Source organism: Acanthamoeba castellanii (assembly GCF_000313135.1).
Source record: "Acanthamoeba castellanii str. Neff unplaced genomic scaffold scf7180000084594, whole genome shotgun sequence".
Taxonomy (NCBI): Eukaryota; Discosea; order Longamoebia; family Acanthamoebidae; genus Acanthamoeba; species Acanthamoeba castellanii.
The window spans coordinates 105,290-127,073 of NW_004457584.1; the positions used below are offsets into that span (position 1 = coordinate 105,290).

General features: G+C 57.2%; 5 protein-coding genes across 5 annotated transcripts; 4 read left to right on the forward strand and 1 right to left on the reverse strand.

The window, feature by feature from the left end:
* Nucleotides 1-485: 485 nt before the first annotated feature.
* ACA1_052570 (uncharacterized protein) lies at nt 486-1,847 on the forward strand (the record flags this gene model as incomplete). Its single annotated transcript, XM_004343919.1, has 5 exons — nt 486-647; nt 720-894; nt 1,004-1,183; nt 1,299-1,507; nt 1,587-1,847. 5 exons carry the CDS (start codon nt 486-488, stop codon nt 1,845-1,847), a joined length of 987 nt encoding a protein of 328 aa, XP_004343969.1.
* A 71-nt stretch (nt 1,848-1,918) lies between these two features.
* Nucleotides 1,919-11,554, reverse strand: ACA1_052580 (uncharacterized protein; the record flags this gene model as incomplete). Its single annotated transcript, XM_004343920.1, has 32 exons — nt 1,919-2,119; nt 2,228-2,308; nt 2,402-2,577; nt 2,641-2,740; nt 2,965-3,151; nt 3,327-3,391; nt 3,489-3,617; nt 3,714-3,814; nt 3,904-4,134; nt 4,212-4,265; nt 4,343-4,450; nt 4,533-4,692; nt 4,760-4,978; nt 5,111-5,488; nt 5,578-5,715; nt 5,864-6,090; nt 6,171-6,255; nt 6,339-6,482; nt 6,578-7,206; nt 7,303-7,462; nt 7,574-7,714; nt 7,800-7,937; nt 8,042-8,182; nt 8,252-9,814; nt 9,897-10,196; nt 10,285-10,425; nt 10,492-10,672; nt 10,768-10,854; nt 10,930-10,996; nt 11,099-11,229; nt 11,307-11,371; nt 11,447-11,554. The coding sequence occupies 32 exons, from the start codon at nt 11,552-11,554 to the stop codon at nt 1,919-1,921; spliced, it is 6,636 nt and encodes a 2,211-aa protein (XP_004343970.1).
* Nucleotides 11,555-11,816: 262 nt separating this feature from the next.
* ACA1_052590 (PeptidyltRNA hydrolase PTH2 domain containing protein) lies at nt 11,817-12,762 on the forward strand (the record flags this gene model as incomplete). The annotated part of the gene is made up of 6 exons (XM_004343921.1): nt 11,817-11,915; nt 12,001-12,081; nt 12,141-12,247; nt 12,307-12,397; nt 12,541-12,610; nt 12,632-12,762. The coding sequence occupies 6 exons, from the start codon at nt 11,817-11,819 to the stop codon at nt 12,760-12,762; spliced, it is 579 nt and encodes a 192-aa protein (XP_004343971.1).
* A 718-nt stretch (nt 12,763-13,480) lies between these two features.
* On the forward strand, nt 13,481-16,910 carry ACA1_052600 (uncharacterized protein; the record flags this gene model as incomplete). The annotated part of the gene is made up of 16 exons (XM_004343922.1): nt 13,481-13,495; nt 13,595-13,757; nt 13,831-13,981; nt 14,065-14,138; nt 14,207-14,329; nt 14,438-14,589; nt 14,689-14,769; nt 14,860-14,924; nt 15,063-15,123; nt 15,209-15,350; nt 15,431-15,555; nt 15,696-15,812; nt 15,943-16,059; nt 16,246-16,358; nt 16,424-16,445; nt 16,611-16,910. 16 exons carry the CDS (start codon nt 13,481-13,483, stop codon nt 16,908-16,910), a joined length of 1,821 nt encoding a protein of 606 aa, XP_004343972.1.
* Nucleotides 16,911-17,103: 193 nt separating this feature from the next.
* ACA1_052610 (uncharacterized protein) lies at nt 17,104-18,298 on the forward strand (the record flags this gene model as incomplete). Its single annotated transcript, XM_004343923.1, has 5 exons — nt 17,104-17,161; nt 17,306-17,454; nt 17,560-17,706; nt 17,827-18,069; nt 18,149-18,298. The coding sequence occupies 5 exons, from the start codon at nt 17,104-17,106 to the stop codon at nt 18,296-18,298; spliced, it is 747 nt and encodes a 248-aa protein (XP_004343973.1).
* Nucleotides 18,299-21,784: the final 3,486 nt, after the last annotated feature.

A 21,784-nucleotide genomic window follows, 5' to 3' on the forward strand; every position in this document is an offset into this window, starting at 1 on the left:
GATTATTCGGGTGGTGGCATTGTTGGTGTTTGATTCTTGGGCTGTTTTGCTGTGGAGGGAAAATAAAGGCTGCAGCCATGTGTGGAAGGTCAGTCCCGTGGCAATACCAGATGATTGTTGAAGTAAGCACAGTTTTTTCCCTAAGATGCAGTGTTTATTATTTGCGTTGTAATAGGTGGCTTCCTTCCTTGTACTCTGACGGTTTATATCCGCTTCTGCGCTCTCCAGTGTTGTTGTCAATCACGTAGAGGTCATGATAATCCACGCCGGGCAAATCGTGCTTCAGTTTATCTTGCCCAGGACCGTCCGGACGTGTCGACAGCTGCTGTGGTTGGCACCCATTGGCCCCGCACTTTAAATTAACGACACGGATTGGCTCGGCTCCAATTACCAGGCAAACCGTTCCGCCCCTCTGGGCACAACTCAAAACTCTAACGCCGGCAGCACACCGTCCGCCACACTCCCTGCTGAGTCTACGCACCACCATGTCGTCCGTTCAGATGCAGTACCCTCCCGCGCAGGGCATGTACACTCCGGCCTATCTGCCCGCCGTGGTCAGCGCCACCAGATCGCCCCACTGGACCTACAGCCCGAAGGCCCTCGCCACCCACGGCGACCAAAGGCCCTACAGACCCGATGACGTTACAGTAACCAAAGCCTTCTTCTATCTTCTTACATATCAAAATGTTGAATGTTAACATTGTATGGAACTAACACAGAGGGGCCATGTTCTCGAGTTGCTCACCAAGGAGACGTTCATCAAGCAAATGGAGGAGGTCAACCTCCTCAGAGACGCAACGCCGAACGACATGCAGGAGGCCCGGACCACGACCGACCCGCACAGGCTCGAGTACGTGTGTAACTTCGGCAGGCCCGACCGAATCAAGATCTTCCGTACGTACCCACCATTTTATGTTCTTTCTGAATATAAAGAATATATTTATATATATAAGTATGTGTATAAGTTTTGATCATATTAAGAATCACACTCTTTAAAAAACAGTGCACCTGTTCTACCTGTACCGTCTGAGGGCCGAACCGGGCAAGCTGTCGGAGATCTACGAGAGGTGGAAGCAGGAGTACACTCTGCGGGACTCGGCTGTCCGCCTTCGCGAAGTCGCGTGGGAATGCGACCGTAACGTGGTCCAGAACCTGGAAAGATGTTTCATCCGGGACTGTAAGAGTACGGTTTATATCTACATATCTCAATTATACACATATCTGATGAATCTAGCCACCATATCACTCGCTGACGCTTCGACTTCTTCTTTGTCTCTTCTCCATGCGTGCACGTGCAGAGGTCCAGTACGCCGGCCTCATCAAGGAGAAGGACTGGCTCGACTTGGAGAAGCACAGCCTGATCGTCCTGAGGTCTTTCTTGAACGACATGGCCGTGGCAGATAATGGGCTCATCCAGATCCGAACGCTCGAAGAAACCAACAAGTCCAACGAGGCGAAGGCCGAGTCCAGACGCCAAGCCCTGGCCGACGCCCAGGCCAAGCAGGAGGTATGTTGCACTTTTATCTTTATGATTGCTATTTTTTGTAATTTACTTTCGCACTGAAATTGAAATGAATTTGGCGCAGGCGCTCCAGTTGGCGAGGGAGGAAGCGAAACGCGAGGCCGAGGCGGAGGCGAAGCGCAAGGCCGAGCTCGAGGAGAAGGAGCGCGAGGAGGCCCAGGCTGCTCGCGATGTCCAGACCCAGACCGCGGTGCTCACGGTGCAGGCCAAGATCGCCGCCTACCAGGGCTTCATCGCGCAGCTCACCGCTGACTTCGCCGCGGGCAAGATCACCAGCGCCGAGTTCTCCGAGAAGATGGCCACCGCCTCCCAACTACTCGCTTGAGTAGAGACTTCGATCGAAGAATTAATTCTTTTTATATACACAAATAGCCAATCAAAATGCTTGCACGCATTTTAAGAGCTGGATGAAGAAGACGATGACGAAGATGAAGAGGAGGACGGGGCCGGAGGCGACTTGATGGTGAAGGAGCCCGAAGTGTTGGCGAGGGCCAGCATCTGCGACGGGCGCGTGGAGACCACGGCCAGCGTGCCCAGCGCGGTCCACCCAAAGCTATTCTCGCCGTACTCCAGCCGCAGGTCCAGCTCGCAATCGCCCTGCAGCGCGCGGGAATCACACGAGTGCGTGGTAAGCCGAGTGTGTCGGATGTGTCGTGTGTCGTCGTCGTGTGTGTGTCGTGTGTGTCGTGTGTGACGTTTACGTACAGCGTCCCTGAGCTCCTTGAGCTTGCTCATGATTGTGGCCTGGCTGATGTGAATCTTGCCCTCCGTACCAAACGAAACCACCTGCACACACACGACACGACACGCACGATACAACACACGAATGAGCGACACTGGAAGCCGTCGCGGAAAGGTTGTCAGCCGAGGAGGCGGTACTGTGTCGAAGCGGGTCGAGTCGGCCGGGAAGGTGTCGGGGGTCATGAAGGGCTTGATGTTGAGCGGGTGCATGGTCCACTTGAAGGTGCTGATCAGGCCCGAGCCCACCAGCTTCTTGAGCAGGCCCCAGAAGCGTTTCCCCTCCAGGTGCAACCGGAAGTCCTTCAGCTCCAGCCCTGCCCGATTCGACCATTCGCCGGGTCAGTGTGTGCGGTGATGTGTGCGGCGAATTGGCATACCTTTGGGCTTGGTGGCGCGGAGGGAGACGCGAATGCCGTGGCCTTCCACAGGTCCGATCTCCATGGTCACCGACTCGACCTTCAACTTGTGCTCCAGAAACTGTGCGGTCTGCACTCCATTCAGGCGAACCTCAGCCTCACACCACACACCGCAAACACCGCACACACCGCACACACCGCACACACCGCACACCACACACACCGCACACCACACACCGCACACCGCACACCGCACACCACACCGCACACCACACACCACACACCGCACACCGCACACCGCACACCGCACACCCCACCACACACACCGCACACACTGACGATTACCTTGTCGCCCCAGTTGCGGTCGACGATCTTGTAGCCGGTGAAGAAGAGGCGGGTGCAGAGGAGCACGGCTGGAATGTAGAGGGCGGTGCTGCCCAGGACCAGGGGCAGCGCCAGTGGCCAGAACATCCAGAGCGGCACCAGCGCCGTGAGCAGCAGATTGCCCACATTTCCGTTGGCGTAGCACCACCTTTTGGACCCCAAAAGGATGCTTGCGTCAACTCAACAAAGTTCGTGTGTGCCGTGTTCCGTGTGCTCATGCCATGTGTGTGTGTGTTGTGTTGTGTTGGTGTGTGTTGGTGTGTGTTGGTGTGTGTTGTGTGTGTTGTGTCGTTCTGTGAGAGCTATGCGAGGGATGTACGTACCTGGTCATGCGCACCAGGAGGCGGTTGTTGCCGCCCAGCGCCTTTTGGAAGACCATCCACAATTTCTGCAAAAACGAAACGAGAAACGAAACGAGGACAGTCGATCAGAACAACGCAAGGAAAAAGCGAAAGAGAAAGAACGACGAGGGAAGTGACGCGTACGAGGACGGCGTTGAGCACGGATGATGCAATACGGCGCACGACGAGCACCAAAGCGTCGCGCGCTCGGCGCAGCTGGCGAAGAACGAGGCGACACGCCCACGCCACGTGCTCTGCGGTCACCTGGAAGACCTGTGGGCGCGATCGATACATACGCGGGAAGGGTTCCGCACACACTCGCGTCAGCGCCATTTGCTGATATATCAGGTGGCAAACGGCAGCCGTTACCTGCATGGTGAAACGCATCGAGGCACCAGCGGCACTCCGCAGCCTGCGGTAAAGCCAGGCCCACATGACGCCGGGCTGGTACATCGGCACCCACTGGCGGACTGCGCGCGTGTTGCACTGTTAGTCGCACGACACACACCACACGCACACATATATATATATTTACACACACACACACACACAGGCGTACAGAGTCGGTTTTGCAGGGAGCAGACGAGAAGTGCGCTCGGGTACGCCAGTAACCAGCCAACCGAGCCGAAGATGAATTGGAGCCACGACAGGTCGGCCCAGTGGGTCTCCACGTACACGACCCAGACGGCGGAGAGGTAGAGGGCAAGGGCGAGCTGGTAGGCGAGCACGAGGAGATACGAGGCGCCGCTCAGGGCGTGGATCACCAGCCGCAGCCAATGTGGCGCAATTCCTGTCCGCGTCAACGAACTCGAATCAGCTGCGTGTGTGCGGTGTGTGCGGTGTGTGCGTGTGAGGTGGGGAGAGTACGTTGTGGACTCCAAAGCGGCGATCCGAGCGTCGCGGCGACGTAGACCAGATAGACTGCAGAAGAAAAAAAGTTTGTTTAGTGGGCGTCAGAATTGCAGGAAATAAGAAAATAGCGTGGTTGGCTGGCGTACGTGGCAGGACGAGGAGAGTGAGCAGGTCGTTGATCAACAGACCGACGCACTGCGCCAACCTCACGAGCAGGTACAGCTCCATGTACCAAAAGGTCTTGTAGCCGCTCCCTGTTATCATTACCACAAACCCAACGTCAGGTCATACTCTGTGTGCAGCCATCGAGATGGACCTAAGCGAAGGGGAACGCACATCGTGGGAGAGAGAAGAGGCGGCCGTCGCAAATGGTGGCTGGCAGGACGAACCATCGCAGTGCGATCGCGCGATCGAGCACCGGCGTCAGGACGTAGCCCGCCAACTTCACCGGCAGCATGATCGTGGCCGGAATGTGCTTCAACGCCAGGAAGAACTCCTGGAATGTAATTTCTGTGAATAAAATACCTAACAATAATAATAATAATAAAAAATAATAAGCGAACCTGATGGATGACGTAGCGGTAACCGAGCTTGTAGTCGTTGGCGCCCGGGGAGAGGGCCAATAGAACGCGCTGCTGGTTCTGCCACCCCAGGTGCTTGTAGCGGAAGAGCTGCTTCAGGGTCTTGCACCTCCGCTGGTTCTTGACCACCTGCGGCGAGTCCGGCCCCAGGCCGGGCCACCGGCTGTCCGAGAACAGCAGGGTCCGCCACAGCGAATCGTCCTCGGCCAGGCACCACCAGTCACTGCATTCCACACATACGTCAGATTCCCGTGTGCGTGTGCGTGTGCGTGTGCGTGTGCGTGTGCGTGTGCGTGTGCGTGTGCGTGTGCGGTAAGCGACGTGCCTGCAAACGAGTCCGGCGCCGAGTGCGAGTTGGTCGTAGGTGAGATAGGAGAAGATGCGTAGAAGGACCTCCTGCGGCAGCTCGACCCCGCCGGCGGTCGAGGCGCCAGATGGTGTCGGGTGGGCCTTCTTCCGGCGCGCAGCCAGGAGCGAGGCCCAGTAGGCCCGGCCCTTGCGCTGTAGCATTGACGAGAAGCCAGTCTCGGCGTTGTGTCGCTTGGCCAGCGCCCAGAGGCGGCTGAAGAGAGACGGGACGTGGACGATCAGCACGACGACGCTCAGGATCTGGAGCAGCTGCAGCAAGTCGACGGCCCAGAAGATGAGCTCGGTGAGCATCACCTCGTGCCAGTGCGACATCTCACCCGCTTCAATCGTGAAGCGGGTCCTCTGTTGAATGAGACCGGTATCAGTACCACCGCACACGCACACGCAACACACGCACACGCACACGCACACGCTCAAGTTGATGTGCGTACGAGAAGGCGGGAAACGAGCGAGGGAAGACGCCACACGGTGAGAGCGATGACCACAGTAGCAAGGCCGGCCACGAAGTCGGCAGGCAGCATGAGCGCGTGGCCGAGAACGACGCATCGCGCCTCCTTGTCGGTCGGCGCCTGAGTGCACCACAACGTCCCATTCAGTACTGGCAGAGAGCTGTGTGTAGTGTGTAGTGTGTGTCGTGTATGTGTGTGTGTCGTGTGTCGTGTGTGCTGTGTGCTGTGTGCTGTGTGCTGTGTGCTGTGTGCTGTGGAGGGGACGAACCTGGCGCATGTGCCGGATGAGAGCCCGAGAGCGCCACACGAACGGGAGCGTGATCACAAAGAGAGGAATGAAGGGAATGTCCTGCAGCCACGCGACAAACAGCCAGCCGACCTGCGAGCGGACCCACAGGGCGAGGCCCGGCGTGCGCGCAGCCGACTTCGCACGCATCGTGCGGTAGATCTGCACCAGGCTCGGTATGCGCCACAGCGTTGCAATCATGACCAACACTGTTTTGGCCACGCGCTGTGTAAGCTCGACAAGACCACTGAGTTGCGATGGTAGTGTGGTAAGCTAAGAGGTAGCGTACCCAGCACCGCGCCGATGTACTCGAGCAGGCCAGCCAGAGCCGAACGAAGAACGTAGCCGCGCTTCACGCTGTCAGCCATCAACGGCTGCCCCCCCCCCACACCACCACACACCACACACAAGGAGTGGTGAGACCATACATCAACAGTGCGTGGGTGAGGCTGGGTACCTGGCCCATGCGCGAGAGGACGCGGGGCAGCCGCCACGGACAGAGCACGCACACGGCGAACGGCACCACGAACGGCAAGTCCAGCAGCATCTCGCCCACCTGTTCCACCACCTGCGTCCTGCGCTTCGCGGCCGTGTCGAGATCCTACAGTGTGCGTGCAGTGGGTAGCGTAAATATAGAATAAATAATAAATAGGACCATTCAGTGAATACCGCCAAAGGAGGCCCTTGGGTGGGTACCTGGAACAGTCGGCGCAGGAAGAAGGGGAGGCGCCAGAGCATGAGGGGCGCGACGATCACAAAGGGCAAGTCGAGCGCGAGCCTGCCGAACTCGCTGAACACCACCCGATGGAACGATGTGGGCTGCTGCTGAGCTGCGCTGGTCTTGGCGGCCACCGCCCTCGTCGCCGCTCTCTCCCTCCTCTTCCGCCGCCTATTGGATTCAGCATTGACTTCGCCACTGACGGCGTCGGCCGGGGCCTCGGCCGCGCTGGGCTCGGCTGCAGTGGAAGCGACTGCGTCGGGAGCGACGTCGGCCGACGTGGTGCTAGTGGTCCACAGGGCACGCAGCTGTCGCACGGTGGAGAAGGCGCGCCAGGAAACGAGCAGGACCGCCAGGCACACGGCGGCGGGCAGATCAAAGAGCAGCAGCAGGAACTGCATGGCGATCCCGCGCCGCTGCGCCCAGTAGTCATCGGTGCGGCGCCACAGACGCAGCACCTCCGCGCCGCGCCAGCCGCACACGATGAGCGGGAGCAGCAGGAGGAGGAAGGGCACGTCGATCACCAGCAGCGCGAAGTTGTAGAACACCACCGCGTGGCACTGGGCTCCCTGCTTCAGGCTGTACACGTGCGCACCAGACGTCGCCTCTGCGTGTCGCGTTGTGTCGTGTGTCGTCGTGTGTCGTCGGTGTGTTATGTGATTAGAACAGGAAAGTGTGCTCGACGCGAGAGTCCGGATCAAACCTTTGTAGCGCTTGTAGGCGTCGCGCAGCTGGACGACGAGGGAGTAGGCGTTCCACACGGTGACGAGGGTGATCAGGCCCACCACGCCAGCCGCCAGGTCAAGCAGTGCCAGCCGGAATTGCACAAATGCGACGGAGCGCTTGTCGCCATTGCAGGTGCACTGTCGTTGTGCGCGTCAAGAAGGTGAGAGGGTGGTGTAAGATCAGTGAAAATCATATAATGGTTATCATTGGCCGTCGCTGCATCAGGCTGGCTGGTTGGGTGAGCTTACCTTGCCGAACTGAGTCCAGAGGGAGGGAATGCGCCAGAAGAAGAGGCCGGTCATGAGCGTCAGCAGGATGAAGGGCAAGTCGATGAGGGTCGCCAGGGTGTGGCGGAAGATTGCCTTGTGCAGGTCGAGTCCCGAGGCGGTCTGTCAAGGTACGATGTGCGCCACAGAACAGTGACTATGAGGAAACAACACATGGCAGACCGACATGGGCACAGCTCGATCGTACCTTGAGCGACGCGATGAGGGCGGGTGCGTGCCAAACGCCCAGGAGCGAGAAAAGGCCCAGGACAGCCGCAACCGCATCGAGCAGAGCGCACAGCAGCACTTCCCAACTGGCATTCCTCATTTCTCCCAGACTCTTGGCCTGAGGGCCATAGCACGACAAGGGTGAATGTGTGAGCCCAATAATGGCGAGTTGGCTCAGGCGGAACGAGGGACAGATCTACATGGAGAAATTGAGAAACGTACCGCTTTCAATCGGCGGTAGAGCGAGGGGAGACGCCAGAAGGCCACAGCGACCAAAGCCATGGCGGCGAAGTAGGGCAGATCGAGCACCACCTTCCCAAAGCTGGCAAACACAACCGAGTGGACGCCCAGGAGCTCCTTGCCCTGCACATTTCCATTGAAATGTTAGGAATCTACGCTCGCCGAAACAAGAAAGCCCTGAAGAAGACGTACGGCGAGCTTCTGCTTCATGTCAGAGTAGTGCCACACGGTGGCGCGCACGGCGGCGTAGGCGAGAAGTGCGGGCACGTCGAGGAGGACACATCCTAGAACCTGCATCACCGCGCTCCTCTTCTTTGCCAGCCGCCCGCTGGTGGCGCTATCGGTCGGTGTCGGCGCGCCGCGTAGGAGTCGCACGAGCGTGGGCAGCCGCCACAGCGTGAGCGCGATGCAGGCAATGGCCAGCAGGTGGGGCGTGTCGAGCAGCAGCACGCCGACGTTCTTGAACACAGCGGCGTGATAGCGCATGCCGTTCCGCCCGCGCCCGTTGGGACCCGTCATCGGCCGCAGATCCGCGTCGAGCTGCTTCGCATTCCAGCGAAGCAGGCGGATGAGTAGGTTGCATACGAGGCACGGAATGTCGAGAATGCCGCAGGCGAATTGCTGCAGGCAGGCCTTGCGCGCCGACGCGAGGCCCTCCTGCGGTGGCGGCTTGGCCTTGCGCAGCCGTGCGATAAGGACCGGCAGGCGCCAGAAGGTCACCACCGTGCCCGCTAGGCAGAGGAAGTACGGCGTGTCGAGCAGAACCAAGTGAGCACGAGCGAAGATGGCCCGATGGGCTTCGAGGCCCGGCAGCCAGTAGGAGGCGTTGAGTCGGCGGAGGTCGTCGACGAGGTCGTGCCAGTGCCAGCGCGTAACGAAGACGGCCGCGGCGGCCAACAGGGCCAGCGGGTCGAGGAGCACGCACAGCGCTTGGTCGTAGCACGCCTGTCGCCTGGGCTGTCGCCACGCCCACGTTCGATTTTGGTTGGCGTCGTCCCGCCGCAGCTGTGCGTGCTGGGTGGCCAGCACGCGCAGGTGGTGACGCAGGGCTGGCGCGCGCCACAGGGTGACGCCCACGAACGCGACGCAGATCAACGCCGGCAGGTCGCGCACCAGCCGGAGGGTGTGGCGCAGAATGACGGCGTGCGGCTCCAGCCTGGATTTGTCGCCGAGTCGACGCAGCGCGTGGAGCATGTCGCCCCAGCCCCACACGGTGACCAGCAGGGTCGCGGCGCAGAGCAGGCACGGCAGGTCGAGCAGCACGCAGGCGGCCTGGTCCACGCACGCCTGCTTCTTGAGCGCGATGTCGTTGGTTGAACGCAGCTGCTTGAGCAGCAGCCAGCTGCGCCACAGCGTGACGCCGACGAGCAGCATGCAGGCGAGATAGGGCAGCTCGAGCAGGGTGCGGCCCAGATGGTACGCGACCGAGAGGTGGTAGGCCATGTTCTTCTGCCCGGCCGAGTCACGCCGGAACGCTGGCGCATTCCAGCTCGCGAGGATGACGCCGACGGCGACCAGCGAAGGAATGTCGAGAATGAGGCAGACGAACTGGTTGCCGCAGATGGCGCGCCGACGGCCCAGCGAGGCGCCGCCGGTCTTGCGCAGCTTCTTGACGAGCCGCGGCAGGCGCCACAGGGTCAGCGCGATCACGACCGCCATGCCGATGAAGGGCAGGTCGAAAACGAGCCACAGGAAGTGCTTGATCGCCGAAAGATGCGGCAACCAGGTGCCCAGTTGCTTTTTCGATCTCATTTCCTTTTTTAAAATGAAGAAAGATTAGTTTTGCGTGCTAATGATGATGAAGCAGTCACTTAAGTGTTGATGGTGGGATTCGTACCTTGAGCGAGGCGAGCAGAGACCGAGCGTTCCACTGCGTGATGACGACAACGACAAGGCAGAGGAACGCGGGCACGTCGAGCACGGCGCACAGGAACTGATGCCACACGCACCAGCGCCACGACTTCGTGCCGGGTGCGGTCGCCGTCTGCCCGAGTGCGTCGCACAGCCGGCCCCAGAAGTAGTACGAGCGGCCCCACAGCGCCAGCGACGTGAGCAGAGCCATAAACACGAAAGGAATGTCCTTTATCCACTCGAGCGACTCCTCCAGGCAAATGCCACGCCACTGCTCGACACTCGCCTGAGAGAAAAAAAATGTTAGCAGTGTGAGCGTCGTAGGTGTGCGTGCGTGCGTGCGTGCGTCACAAGGTGGTATGGTGGGGGAGTACCTTGGCCAGTCTGCTGAGGAATGACGGCGCCCGCCAGAGCGTGAGCACGAGAGGAACGGTGAGTGCGAGGTGCGGGATATCGATCAGCACGTTGATAGCGGTGGCCACCAGGTTGAGCCGCCGGTTGATCTCGCCATTGGCCTAAAGTAAGGAAAGTTGATGGGCGTGGGTACATGAATCCCAAGAATGTGAGTGTGGGACGCGTACGGATTTCCAGAGCTTTCGCAGTTGCGGCAGACGCCACAAGGTGACCAGCACGATGAGAAGGAAGGGTAGACACGCGTAGTCGAGCGCAGCGTACAACAGCTGCGTCCAGCAGTACTGCAAATAGGGGTTGGCCTTCTTGAACGATTCCTTGCTTCGCGCCCAGTGTACGAGCCACGGGATCCTACGGGGCCAATGCCGCCAAGCCACACACGGCCCGACCAGAGTGAGCATGCGCGGCCCAGGCTGGCCCGCTCAGCCACATCCGGGCGTACGTACCTGACCACGGTGACGGTGACCAGGGCCGTCCCGATGAAGGCGACGAGATCGCACTGGGCCGCGACAGTGGCCTTGGCGTACTCGCCCCTGTTAAATGCCGACTGTGAGCCATTCGGGGCACTGTGATGGTCTGGGGAGGAAAGGAGACCAAGAAAGTCATACATGTCTACGGCGGGCAAGATCTTCATGGCCGGGAAGAAGAGGCCTTTGATTTGGGTGATGAGCAGAGCTGCAGAGCCGACAGCAAAAAATAGAGAAGAGGTCAGCATTGATCGATGATCGGAATAGACTCGCTTTCAAAAGAAGAGCGAGGAGCCGGGCGAGAGAGTACAGATGCCCAGCGACACGGTGGAGATGATGGCGATGACCTTCCCCTCGTGTTCGATGGCGGCGTGCGTCGCGTAGAGAGCAGCGGCCATCAGCCCCACAGCGAACACGGGGAAGAGCGTGCAGCCGACCCATCTGCCCACAGCCGCCATCACCACCACACGGTCAGACGTCGCACAAAGCACGTAAGCTGAGGCCCAGCAAGACGGTACCGAGGTAGCCACAACAGGGCGTGCAGCACCCTCGAACGTGCCAGCACTTGTGGACCCATTGTAGTCTGCTCCACATGTAGAAGGAGTAGAAGGAGAAGAGGTGAATAAGGAGTGGCACAGGTGTGGTGGCTGGGACGCACTTGTAGAACGAGGAGGTAGAGCTGAAGGGGTGCGGCCAAGAGGGCCGAAGAGAGGTGGAGGGCCACGAGGGCCACCACGTAGGGCAGCCGCAGCAGGCGCAGCACCATCGCCTCCCCCTGCGCCATTATGATTCAGAAGAGTGATATGTCACCTGCCGCTAGCGATTGATTTCTTTCAATGTTTGGTTGTGTGTGGTCATTAGAAGTCTGTTTGCTAGGAGAACTGCCCTGTTCACTTCATCGATTTCCTGAAGCTGGTGGGCGCCACGTCTTTTCGTCCGGCCGTGGAGCGCCACGCAGGCATTTTATTTCTTATTTATAATCAAGAGTATTTTATTCATTTCTTTTCTGGTTGGGGCGAGCATGGACGATGAAGAAGCGGCTCTGCTGGCGGCAGCCATCGAGCTCTCTCTTCGTGATACGGGTGGCCCAGCAGAGCAGCCCGATGCTGCCCCAGCTGCACCATCTCGTAATTCCCTTATTATGTCAAATCTGATATTATTTTTTTGCTTCGATTTGATTTTCATGTTAACATCACCACAGCAGCGCTACAGGACGCAGGCCTTGCATCGCTTCTGGCGAGCTTGCAGCAGGCCATGACCCAGCCTTCTCCTGCCCACGAGGGGGCGAAAATGGTACTGTTCTTCTTCTACACGCTTGCGCCACGTTGCTGGCTGACGCGAGCGCACTGAAGGTGCTATGCGTGCGACGAGACTTGGCCATGACCACAGGCAAGATCGCTGCCCAGTGCAGCCATGCCACGCTCGGACTGTACAAGACGATGGTCGCCCATCACTCCCGGTACTGCCCGGATTGCGTTGGGGAGGGGAACAAGCTCTCAGCTGACGTCTCGGTCGTAGGCTGCTCGAAGAGTGGGAGGACAGCCACTGCCCGAAGATCGCCCTCAAGCTAGACGATGAGAAGCAGATGTACATTCCGGAACACTTGTTGGTATTGTTGTTGTTTGTATGGTGGCGTAACTACATCCTCTCTTTTAATTGTCTCCAGGCTGGACTTACAGCAAAAGGTACGTCTTGAGGCGGCATGAGCTGTAAGCGACATGACTGAAAATCGGTGATGCAATGACCTACCAGGCTGCCATGCTCGGCCTGCCTACGCACATCGTCAGTGACGCCGGCAAGACCCAGATCGCGCGGGGCTCGCGTACGGTGCTGGCCATTGCAGGTAAGCAAATCGATCCGTTCTCGCTGCACTGTAGTGGTGTGTACCCTAACCTGGCTTTGAACACGCCAAAACGTAACACAGGCAGAAAGTCGGCCGTGGACAGCGTGACTGGAGAGTTGAAGCTTCTATAGTTGTATGATGCAAAAACACAAGACGTGTTTAGGCGCTGAAGGAGTCGGGGTGAGGCCTGGAAGCTGCGATGACTTGGGCATGCAGGCGGGAGATCTGGTTTTGATCCCGGCTGTGCTGGGGGGCTGCTTGGTCTGCTGCTGCGTCCCTCATCAGCTTCTCTAGCATCTTCATCCTCTGCATTTCCTCTGCGAGCTGCTGATGGAACTCTTCCTCCTTCTTCTTAACTTCGCTCCAGTCCTGCAGAACCTTGAAGAAGCTGGCGAGGATCACGCACGCAGCCAGGAAGACAAGAAACCAGCCAAGCACCAGGATCATGTCCTGGAGAAGGGAAAGAAGAAGAAAAAGAATAACGTGAGCATAGACAGTGCCGGTAACGAACAGTTCTGCTGCATTGAGTACCTCTCCACTTGTTTGGACAAGAGGTGGGACCGGCAGCAGAAAGAAGACGACAATCACGAGCACGGCGATAAGAACGAGCATGTTGAGGCTGAGGCTGCGAGGTGTGCAAAACAAACAAAACAACTTCTCTCCAGAAGACTTCTGACCCACTTACCAAAACTGTACTGGGCGTTCTTTCCCAAGCCGGGACGGATTTCCAGGTGTTTGGGCAAAGGGGAAACAGTTTCGTAATTTTCTTTCGTATTTGATCCAAGTGAGGCAGATGAGAGATTAGGGCGCATCGCCTTCCGGCCTTTCCACGAGACATGTCACAACAACATGCTACAGCAGCCCGTGCCTTCGCAGCTTGGAAAAATGTACTCTATTTTTTTTCTACATATATTCATTTCATTATTGTTTGATTTAATCACTTAACATAATGCGGATGGTCAGGGAGGGTTCGTGGCAGTGCTGTATGGCCTCGCGCTCGTGACTGCGTATTCGGCTGGCGTCTACTTCCTGTTCCCCTACTACTCCATCCAGCCGGGCGAGACGCACTTCAACGGACCCGTCCCCATGACGTGGGCCGACAGCGAGTACCTCCTCTCGCTCAAGGGTACGCGCACGCACGCGCCGCACGCACGCACATGCCCAAGCTAATCAGTGCTGGCTTCGTCTCGCTGCGGCAGCCGTGGCCCAGCAGAGTACACTATTGAGCGATCTCGAGCTGGTCTTGGGCGTGCGAGCCATCCTGCTGAGCAACGTCACCAGCGACCGCTCCTGTCCGCCCGGCTTCTTCTACAGCGACCACAGACATGCAGGCCGCGATGAACCATGCGAGTGCGCCACACACACACACACACACACCACACACACACACACACACATGTGCCCTCGTCAACCCCTAACGCGCACGTGGCCAGGTATGTGCAGCTGCACGAATTCAACTTCCTCGGGTTCGCTCTGGAGTACGACACGCTTGCTCCCGGCTATCAGGGTACCAACCACCCTTCTTAATTGCGAAATTGTAGGCGTTCCATGACTAACGGAGTGGTGTGGCAACAGGGCTCACCGAGCGGCCAGAAGATGTGGAGCTGCTGCCGTTCAACATCGTTTCGCCGCCGCGGGCCGGCGTGGTCTGGACGCACGACTCCGTGTTCCTGGTGGAACTCCTCCGGTTCGCCGCAAGTGCGTACACTCAGCTTAGCGTTGGCACGACATTGCTTGTGAACATCATCATCACCATCATCACCATCGGTACGAACTAACCGCGCTACGATGGTGACCGCGAGCTAGAGGGGAGCTGTCGCACGCTCGACGACTGCCAGGACTTCATCGCCGACGTGGCACGGAATCGCGAGGGCCTGCCCTACGTGCCCGGCTCGGTGCAGTGCGTGCGGCCGTCCATGGCGGGCTTGGGCAACTCGACCCTGTCCGGCTGCGCAGTCGTACGCCCACTGACCCCACCCACTGCTCTCGTGCTTGGTGGTGCTGTGAAACATGGCCGGCTCTGAGGAATGCAAAATATTTCGTGTTGTGGCATGCAGGCTCTGCGGCTGGGAACGTCGAAGGAGTGCTTCCCCGATGACTCGTACGTCATGCAGTGCGACTTCGCCATGTTCTTCAACGTACGTCGGGCTACTCTTATCTGATAGATGAAGAAGGCTGATGAATTCCGCGACACGCACGACACACAGTTCTTTGTGCGCCCAGCAGAGATATTTCTGGTGGGCGACATGTGGAAGTGGGGCACCATCCTCTTCGTCAGCTCAATGTTTCTCTGGTGCGCTCACTCGCCCTCTGATCACGCGATGTTGAGGGCTTTGCAAGATCGTACAATGAATGTTCTAACATATATCATTTTATATATTTATATTCTGTGTATGCGCTCTAGGGGCGTGGTGAGTATGTTGCACGGCAGGCGGCTGCATTTGCAGTACCTGCGCTATTACTACCTCACCCCGAGCCACCTGTATCTCGAGGTAATCGCCAGCTTTGTTTCAATGGGTGAAGGGCCAGGCCAATTAACAGCCGCACACGCGCACGCACACGCGCCACTAAATGTAGGAGGGCGCGACCTACGATCTGAAAATGACACTCATCGGGCAGCAGTTCACCAAGCGGAGCGGGATCTTCCGCGTCTACGATGCCTCCTCGGCCATGCGCGAGGTCATCTTCCACATGCCGCTCCGCGTCAGCTTTGGCGAAGGTTCGCCGCCGCCGCCGCTGTGTGCAGCGCAGCGTGTTACTTACACCACTGCTTGGCTGGGTGGTGTGGGCTTTCGGCAGAGGACGTGGAGTGCGAAAAGGTCGCGCGAAACCTGCAGCGCACCACCTTCACGCACACGAAGGGCAGCTGCCTGGCCGAGTTCGAAATCAACTGGGCCGACGACTTCACCTCGGCCTACGTCACCGTCCCCCACCTCCAGCTGGCACGACTCCATTCTTCTTTGATTTTTTTTGTGTATTCTTAGTTTATAATCAATTTTATTTAGAATTACGAGAAAATACTAAATTTTTGCATAATTTTTATTTGTTTTATTTATTGTTCCAGGAGATTCGCCAGCAGATCCCCGCGCGTGTCAAGACGCCGTGGAACCTGGTCTTCATCTTCCCCTTCTTCCTCGTCGGCCTCCTCTTCCGTCGTCCGGCGCCGTCGCAGCTGCTCCGCGTACGCGTCACCGTCTCGGTGGTGATGAATTCGGAGCGTGTGTCGCGTGTGTCCCGTGTGTGTGTGTGTCGCGTGTGTTGGTGATGCGATCTGATCATCACCATTGCCCTATCTTGTCCCTCTGCTCCAGTACCGGCACTACCTGTGCGTGGTGGCGTTCGTCACCAGCGTGCAGATGACGTGGCTTATCGTCGTGGTCTTCGCCTCCCTCTCCTTTTCTTCGCATGCCAGCTTCTTGCGCTCATGGGTACGCGGCCCTGCCACGTCGACATGCCCCACTTATCCACCATTCAATGTCTCACTCATTTCGATTGCCCGCACGTTGTGTGCGTGTGCGGTGTGTGTGTGCGCGCGCGCGCGTTCCTGCGTGTGTTGTGGGTGTGGGTGTCGTGTGCGTGTGTGTCGCGTGTGTGCGTGTGTGCGTGTGCGACAGGTGTGGGGGTCGATGGAAGAGAGGCCGTGGGGCTCGCTTGTCCTGTTTCTGGCCTTCCTGCTGTTCGTCTTCATCTCGCTGCTGGCCCACTTCATCTGCCTGTCCATCCTCAGGTGAGACTTGACCACGCCTTGTGTGGGTGGTAGGTGGTTCACTTGACCCACCTCTTTCCCTCCAGTGAATTGAAGCCCAAGCCCAAGGTGAACACCGACGACTACACCCGCATGTCCTCGTCAATCGCCATCAACCCCGAGGCACGATCGCACACGACACACGCACACATGACACACGCACGCACACGCACATGCACACACACGACACGACCAACGACACGACACGACTGACGTGAGTGTGAAACACGGCAGGAGGACGACTACTACAATCATGGCATGAACGGGTCGACGAACCACCTCCAGCACCACGAGGACACCGACTTTTCCACAATCGAGTTCGTGCCGCTGATGAGCTCCACCACGCTGGCCTCGTCCTCGTCCGCCACTACGACGTCGCCCACGCCGCCGCCCTCGGCCAAGGCGCGCCTGTTCGCCTCCACCGACGACTACCACTTCACGCCCGAGTCTTCGCCCAACGCGTCGCCCGTACCGCTGCGCCGGGCCAGCACGACCGCCTCCGTCGGCGCGCTCGAACCGCCCATCGCCCTCTGAGGGCGCGGTGGGTCCACCACTTGTACAGAGACCCCGACGTGGTCGAGCAGACACACCGCCGCGCATTTTTGGTTGGCTGTCGGTTTATCTGTTGGACAACCAATCGTCGCACTGGCAATTATAAACAATTATTTATTTTCATTTTTGCCACAATCCATCTTCATCACACAGCTACAAGACGAGCAGCACCATCATGGCGGACCACATGAGCAAGTTCAACGAGTACAGGTCTCTTCCTGTTGGCGAACAAGGTTGGCCTGCCCTCCTTCGCTTCTCTTTTTGTTTTGATTATCAAATAATCGAAAATGATTAATAATCAAAACAGGATTTATTTCTTAATTGCACAAAATAATGAACTAATAAATAAATCAATTTATATTTTTCGTTGCGTGTAGCCAAGGTGTTCCTGCGCCCGTTCGTGCTGGAGTTCCAGGGGCGGTTCCAGGAGATCCTCGACATCGCTGACGACTTTACCCGCTTCGCTGCCAACCCCAACGCCACCGTCGTCGAACTCAACGAGTTCGAGGGTCACCTCTTCCTCGAGGTGCGTCTCCCTCTCCCCTCCCTCCGCTTTCGCTTTCGTTTTCGTTCTTCTTTCTTCATTTTTCGTTTCGTTTTTTGCGCCTGCTGACGCGACGCTTCGATATAGAAACGCGGCGAGGCGATGACGGTGGTGAAGATGCGGGAGCACCTGAAGGACATCGACTTCTCCGGTCGCACCAAGCTCTCCTTCATCGAGTACCTCATGTTCAAGTACCACAAGACCCTCGCCCAGCTCTTCGCCCCGCCTCCCGCCGTACCCTTCCCTCCGCCCTGCAGCTGACGTGGCATTGCACCTTAACTTTATATTATATTAATAATTATTTTTAAAAAATAATTATTAATAATTAATGGTGGTGCTGACGTGGCTATACAGGGTGGTGTGCCGGCTGCGCTGCTGGCGGCGCTCGACACGGCCATCGATTCGTACATCGGGACCAAGCGGGCGCAGCAGCAGCGGCTCGAGGAGATGAAGCGGCTCGAGGAGACGGCCCAGTCGGGCAAGCGCACCGTGCAGAGCGTGCAGGCCCAGAACAAGATCAAGGAGCTCGAGGGCCAGGAGTTCTCCCAGAAGTTCGCTGAGATGCGCGCCCTCAAGGCCAAGAAGGAGGCCGAACTGGTACACAACACACGCACCGCACACACCGCACGCACCACCGCACACGCACACGGTGGAATTGACGTGAGGTGGTGCGCAGGCGGTGGCGAATGCGCCCAAGATCGATCCGTACGAGGAGGAGCAGAAGAGGCTGGCCGAGGAGCAGCGGCAGAAGGAGGAGGCCGAACGCAAGGCCAAGGAGGAGTCCCGCAACCGCCTCAAGAACCGCGCCGCCTTGTTCGGCAACTGAAAATCAAAAATAAATTAAAATTAACAAAAATAAATTTACAAAACAAAAAATAAATAATAAATAATATACATATAAATATATTAAAACAATAAATATTTCTGTGCGAATTGTTATGCTGCGGGCTGGTTGCTGCCTTCGACCGAAAAGTTGATTAGGTCGCGGTGCTGGTGCGACACGACCAACGACACGCACGACACACGACACACAGTCAGCTGCTGATGTTCATCATTATGATGAACACCAGGGCCATGTCGGGGGCGGCGTACTGGCGTCGAGGAGCAAGCCGAACTGCGGGTCGTAGTACACAGAGTCGAACGCGCCGGTGAACTCCAGCACCAGCGCGTACTGGGTCGACGATGATGAAGAAGACGATGATGATGAAGTGGAGTTGAGGCTGTAGGCAAAGGTCAAGGCGTCGTCGTTGAAGACGGCGTAGTTGGGCAGACATACCACTGAAGCATGAACTGCTTAACCGCACGACATGGCACACGACACGACACACGACAACAAGATGTACCCGTGTGCGGGTGAAGTCGCTGTCGTTGATGGGGAAGCGGTAGAGGGCCACCTCGGCGTTGCTCGACGTGTTCAGGTAGTACACTGTCACGGCCTCGTAGTCGAGCTCCATCGACGCACCCTGCCAACCATCATCACAATCAACATCATCAGTGCCGTCATGATCATCATCTTCTTCATCAACGTTTTTGAAGGGTGGGTACCGTGAAGGCGTCATCGTTTCCAGAGACGGCCGTGAGGGAGCACCCCCTTCTTCATCGCCCGCGGCAAAACATTCACTCTCCACCGACCTTCAACATCATGTCGCCTTTCCGTTATCATGCTTCCGTGGGTGTTCTTCTCATTCTTGTTGCCATCTTCTTGGTGCCCTCGCACTGCTTTTCCCAACGGGCCTACCTCGACTACCTCGATGTCCGTGTCGTCTTCCCCTACCATGGGTTCAACTTCACCTGCACGGTATTGCCTCCGCCATCAGATACCTTCTGCAAGCATCTGAGCACTTTTACCGGATAGGAGGCGAAGGTGTTTCAAGGCAGCCTTGCTGGTCCTGGTGTCCCCCAGATTGTGACGAATGGCACCACGTGGGGGCCGTATGCGTCCAGCGACACCGGCAATCTGTTTGGTGCGAATGTCACCTCCCCTATCGGAACCGTCAAACAACTCAAATGATCTCTCTGACACTGCTCATCCTATCAGCCAGTGTTCAATTGAAAGCCAACGGTCAACTGCTGGCCATGACCTACTCCGGCGCCCTGGGCAGCCGCCCCAAGATCCTGTTGCAATTGTCGCCACAGAAGGGACTCTATTCCAAGGTGACTTTCGACCTGGCCGCCCCGACTAGTGGCCACGTTTGGAATGCCACTGTCACCTTGGCCTAATCAAATGTTCTTCCTGTTTTCCCATCTGGCCAATACATTTGGAGGAACAAGATCTTTGTGGAAGAAATGCTGAGAAAGGAGGGATCACTGGCAAAAAATAAGTGGTGGTCGGTGGTGGTTGGCGGTGGTTGGCGGTGGTGGTCGATGGTGGTCGATGGTTGGAGGCGATGGTTGGTGGTGGTGGTCGGCGTTGGAGGTCAAGGCCTTGTCATCACCCCTGCAAGCAAACGTGGTTAGAAAAAAAGAGATGCGATCTGCGAGCCAGAGCACAAGGTCCGTACGTTTTTGGGGCAGCAGAGGCGGTCTTGAGCTTGCATGCGCTGGGTACCTTGTCCCCGGAGCACATCACCCCTTGCTTGTGCTCCTCACACACGACGCCCTTGCCCACCGATCCGGCCAGCGTTTTAATCGCCTGCATGACGCCATTGTCGCGCATGCTGCACCGAGTTGGGGGCAATTCTATGCGAACCTGGTGTGGGTGCTTGGTCATCACGGTGACCTTGACAATGTGGTGCGTCCTTGCTGACACTGCATCCCTGAAGTATACAACACTCCATTCCTTCAATGATGATGTGGAAATTGGTGAGGGCGACACAGTTGGTGATGATGTGTGGATATCACTGTCAATTGGTACCTACCACCTCCACCACCACCACCATGCTTACTTCTGTTGCCTGACCGCCATCTCAACCCTTTGCTGCAGGTGTTCCCTGGACTCTCCCACCCTTGGCCCCAGATGCTGAGATTTCTCAGGAGCTGTTTTCTCACTGCTCTCAGCCTCTCTTCACCTCTGCTGAGCTCCAGGAGTGGCAGGACACACTGGACCAACATTGGACTGAAGCCATGGCTTCTCCACATGTCCTCCCCACTCTCTTTGATTCCCTTACCCCACACTCTTCTGCTTCCCAGCTCTGTGGTGGTGTGGTAAAGCCCGTTCCCCCGCTATACATACATACATATATATAATGGGACTTGTTAATGGATAGAAGCGGCACTCAAGCGAACGTGCTCCCGGGGGGTTAAACCACGAGAGCGCAACTTGCGTTCAAAGATTCGATGATTCACTGATAATGCACTCACTTGCTTCCAAACACATGTGCAGGTAGCTCATCACCAACATCCTCAAGATGCCCAGCACTTTGTCTTCACACCTGGCATCTGGGTGGCCATCCACCCAAGTGAGGATGAGACCTTGGAGCAGTTCTGGATTGCAAGATTACTGCTCCACATCAACTGCACTCTAACACTGTGTCTGGAAAAAGGTGCCAGTGGCACCTTTTGTTAAGTAAAATCTGTACAAGTGATATATGTGTATGTGCAGCGAAAGCAGTACTTTTGTGAACATGGTGTGTGAGTGGTTTTGGCAAAATATGTACAGAGAGTGGCAAAAACAGGGAAAAAATGGTGTAGGTCATGGTAAAAGCAGATGGGGCCAATGAAGAATTTCAAGGCATAAGTGTAAAAAAGGGCTAATGTATTTTGTTGGAATGAGGAACAGAACAGAGTGGAGGGAAACATTAGCCAATGGACTTCCACACTTTCCATGGACCAGAAGAGGAGGAGGAGCTGGTCTTGGGTGTGAGAGGGGCAAGGGCAGGATGTGAAGTTAGGCCTTGTAGGAAGGAAGTGATGGCTGTGAGATCTGACTCCTCCAGGAATTTAGAGTGGAAGGTGAGGAGCCAGTTGCCAAGAGAGGAGATGTTGCCCTCTGCTATGGGGGTAGAGGAGAGGCAGACAAAGCTGGAGTAAAGGGCAGCACAGAAGGAGAGGTAGTAGGTGGGATTTGCCTCATAGAGAATGTGGTAGGGGGTGGTGGGCGATGTGATGGGGTGGGGAGAAGGATTGGGAAGCTCTAAGCTCTGGATGAGGAAGCTGTAGAGGCTGATGTGAAGTGGGGTGTGGTCCAATGATTGAGCAGTGAGGAAAGCAGGAGCAGAGTGGACAACCTCACACATTGGGTGTGGGATGGGGATGTGGTGCAGATAGCAGAAGGGTTTGGGGATGGTGTTGCTGGCCAGAGGATGCCAGATGGTGGACATGTTAACCCTCTTGTGGCTGAAGATGAGAACATTGAAGCCACTGATGAGAGGTT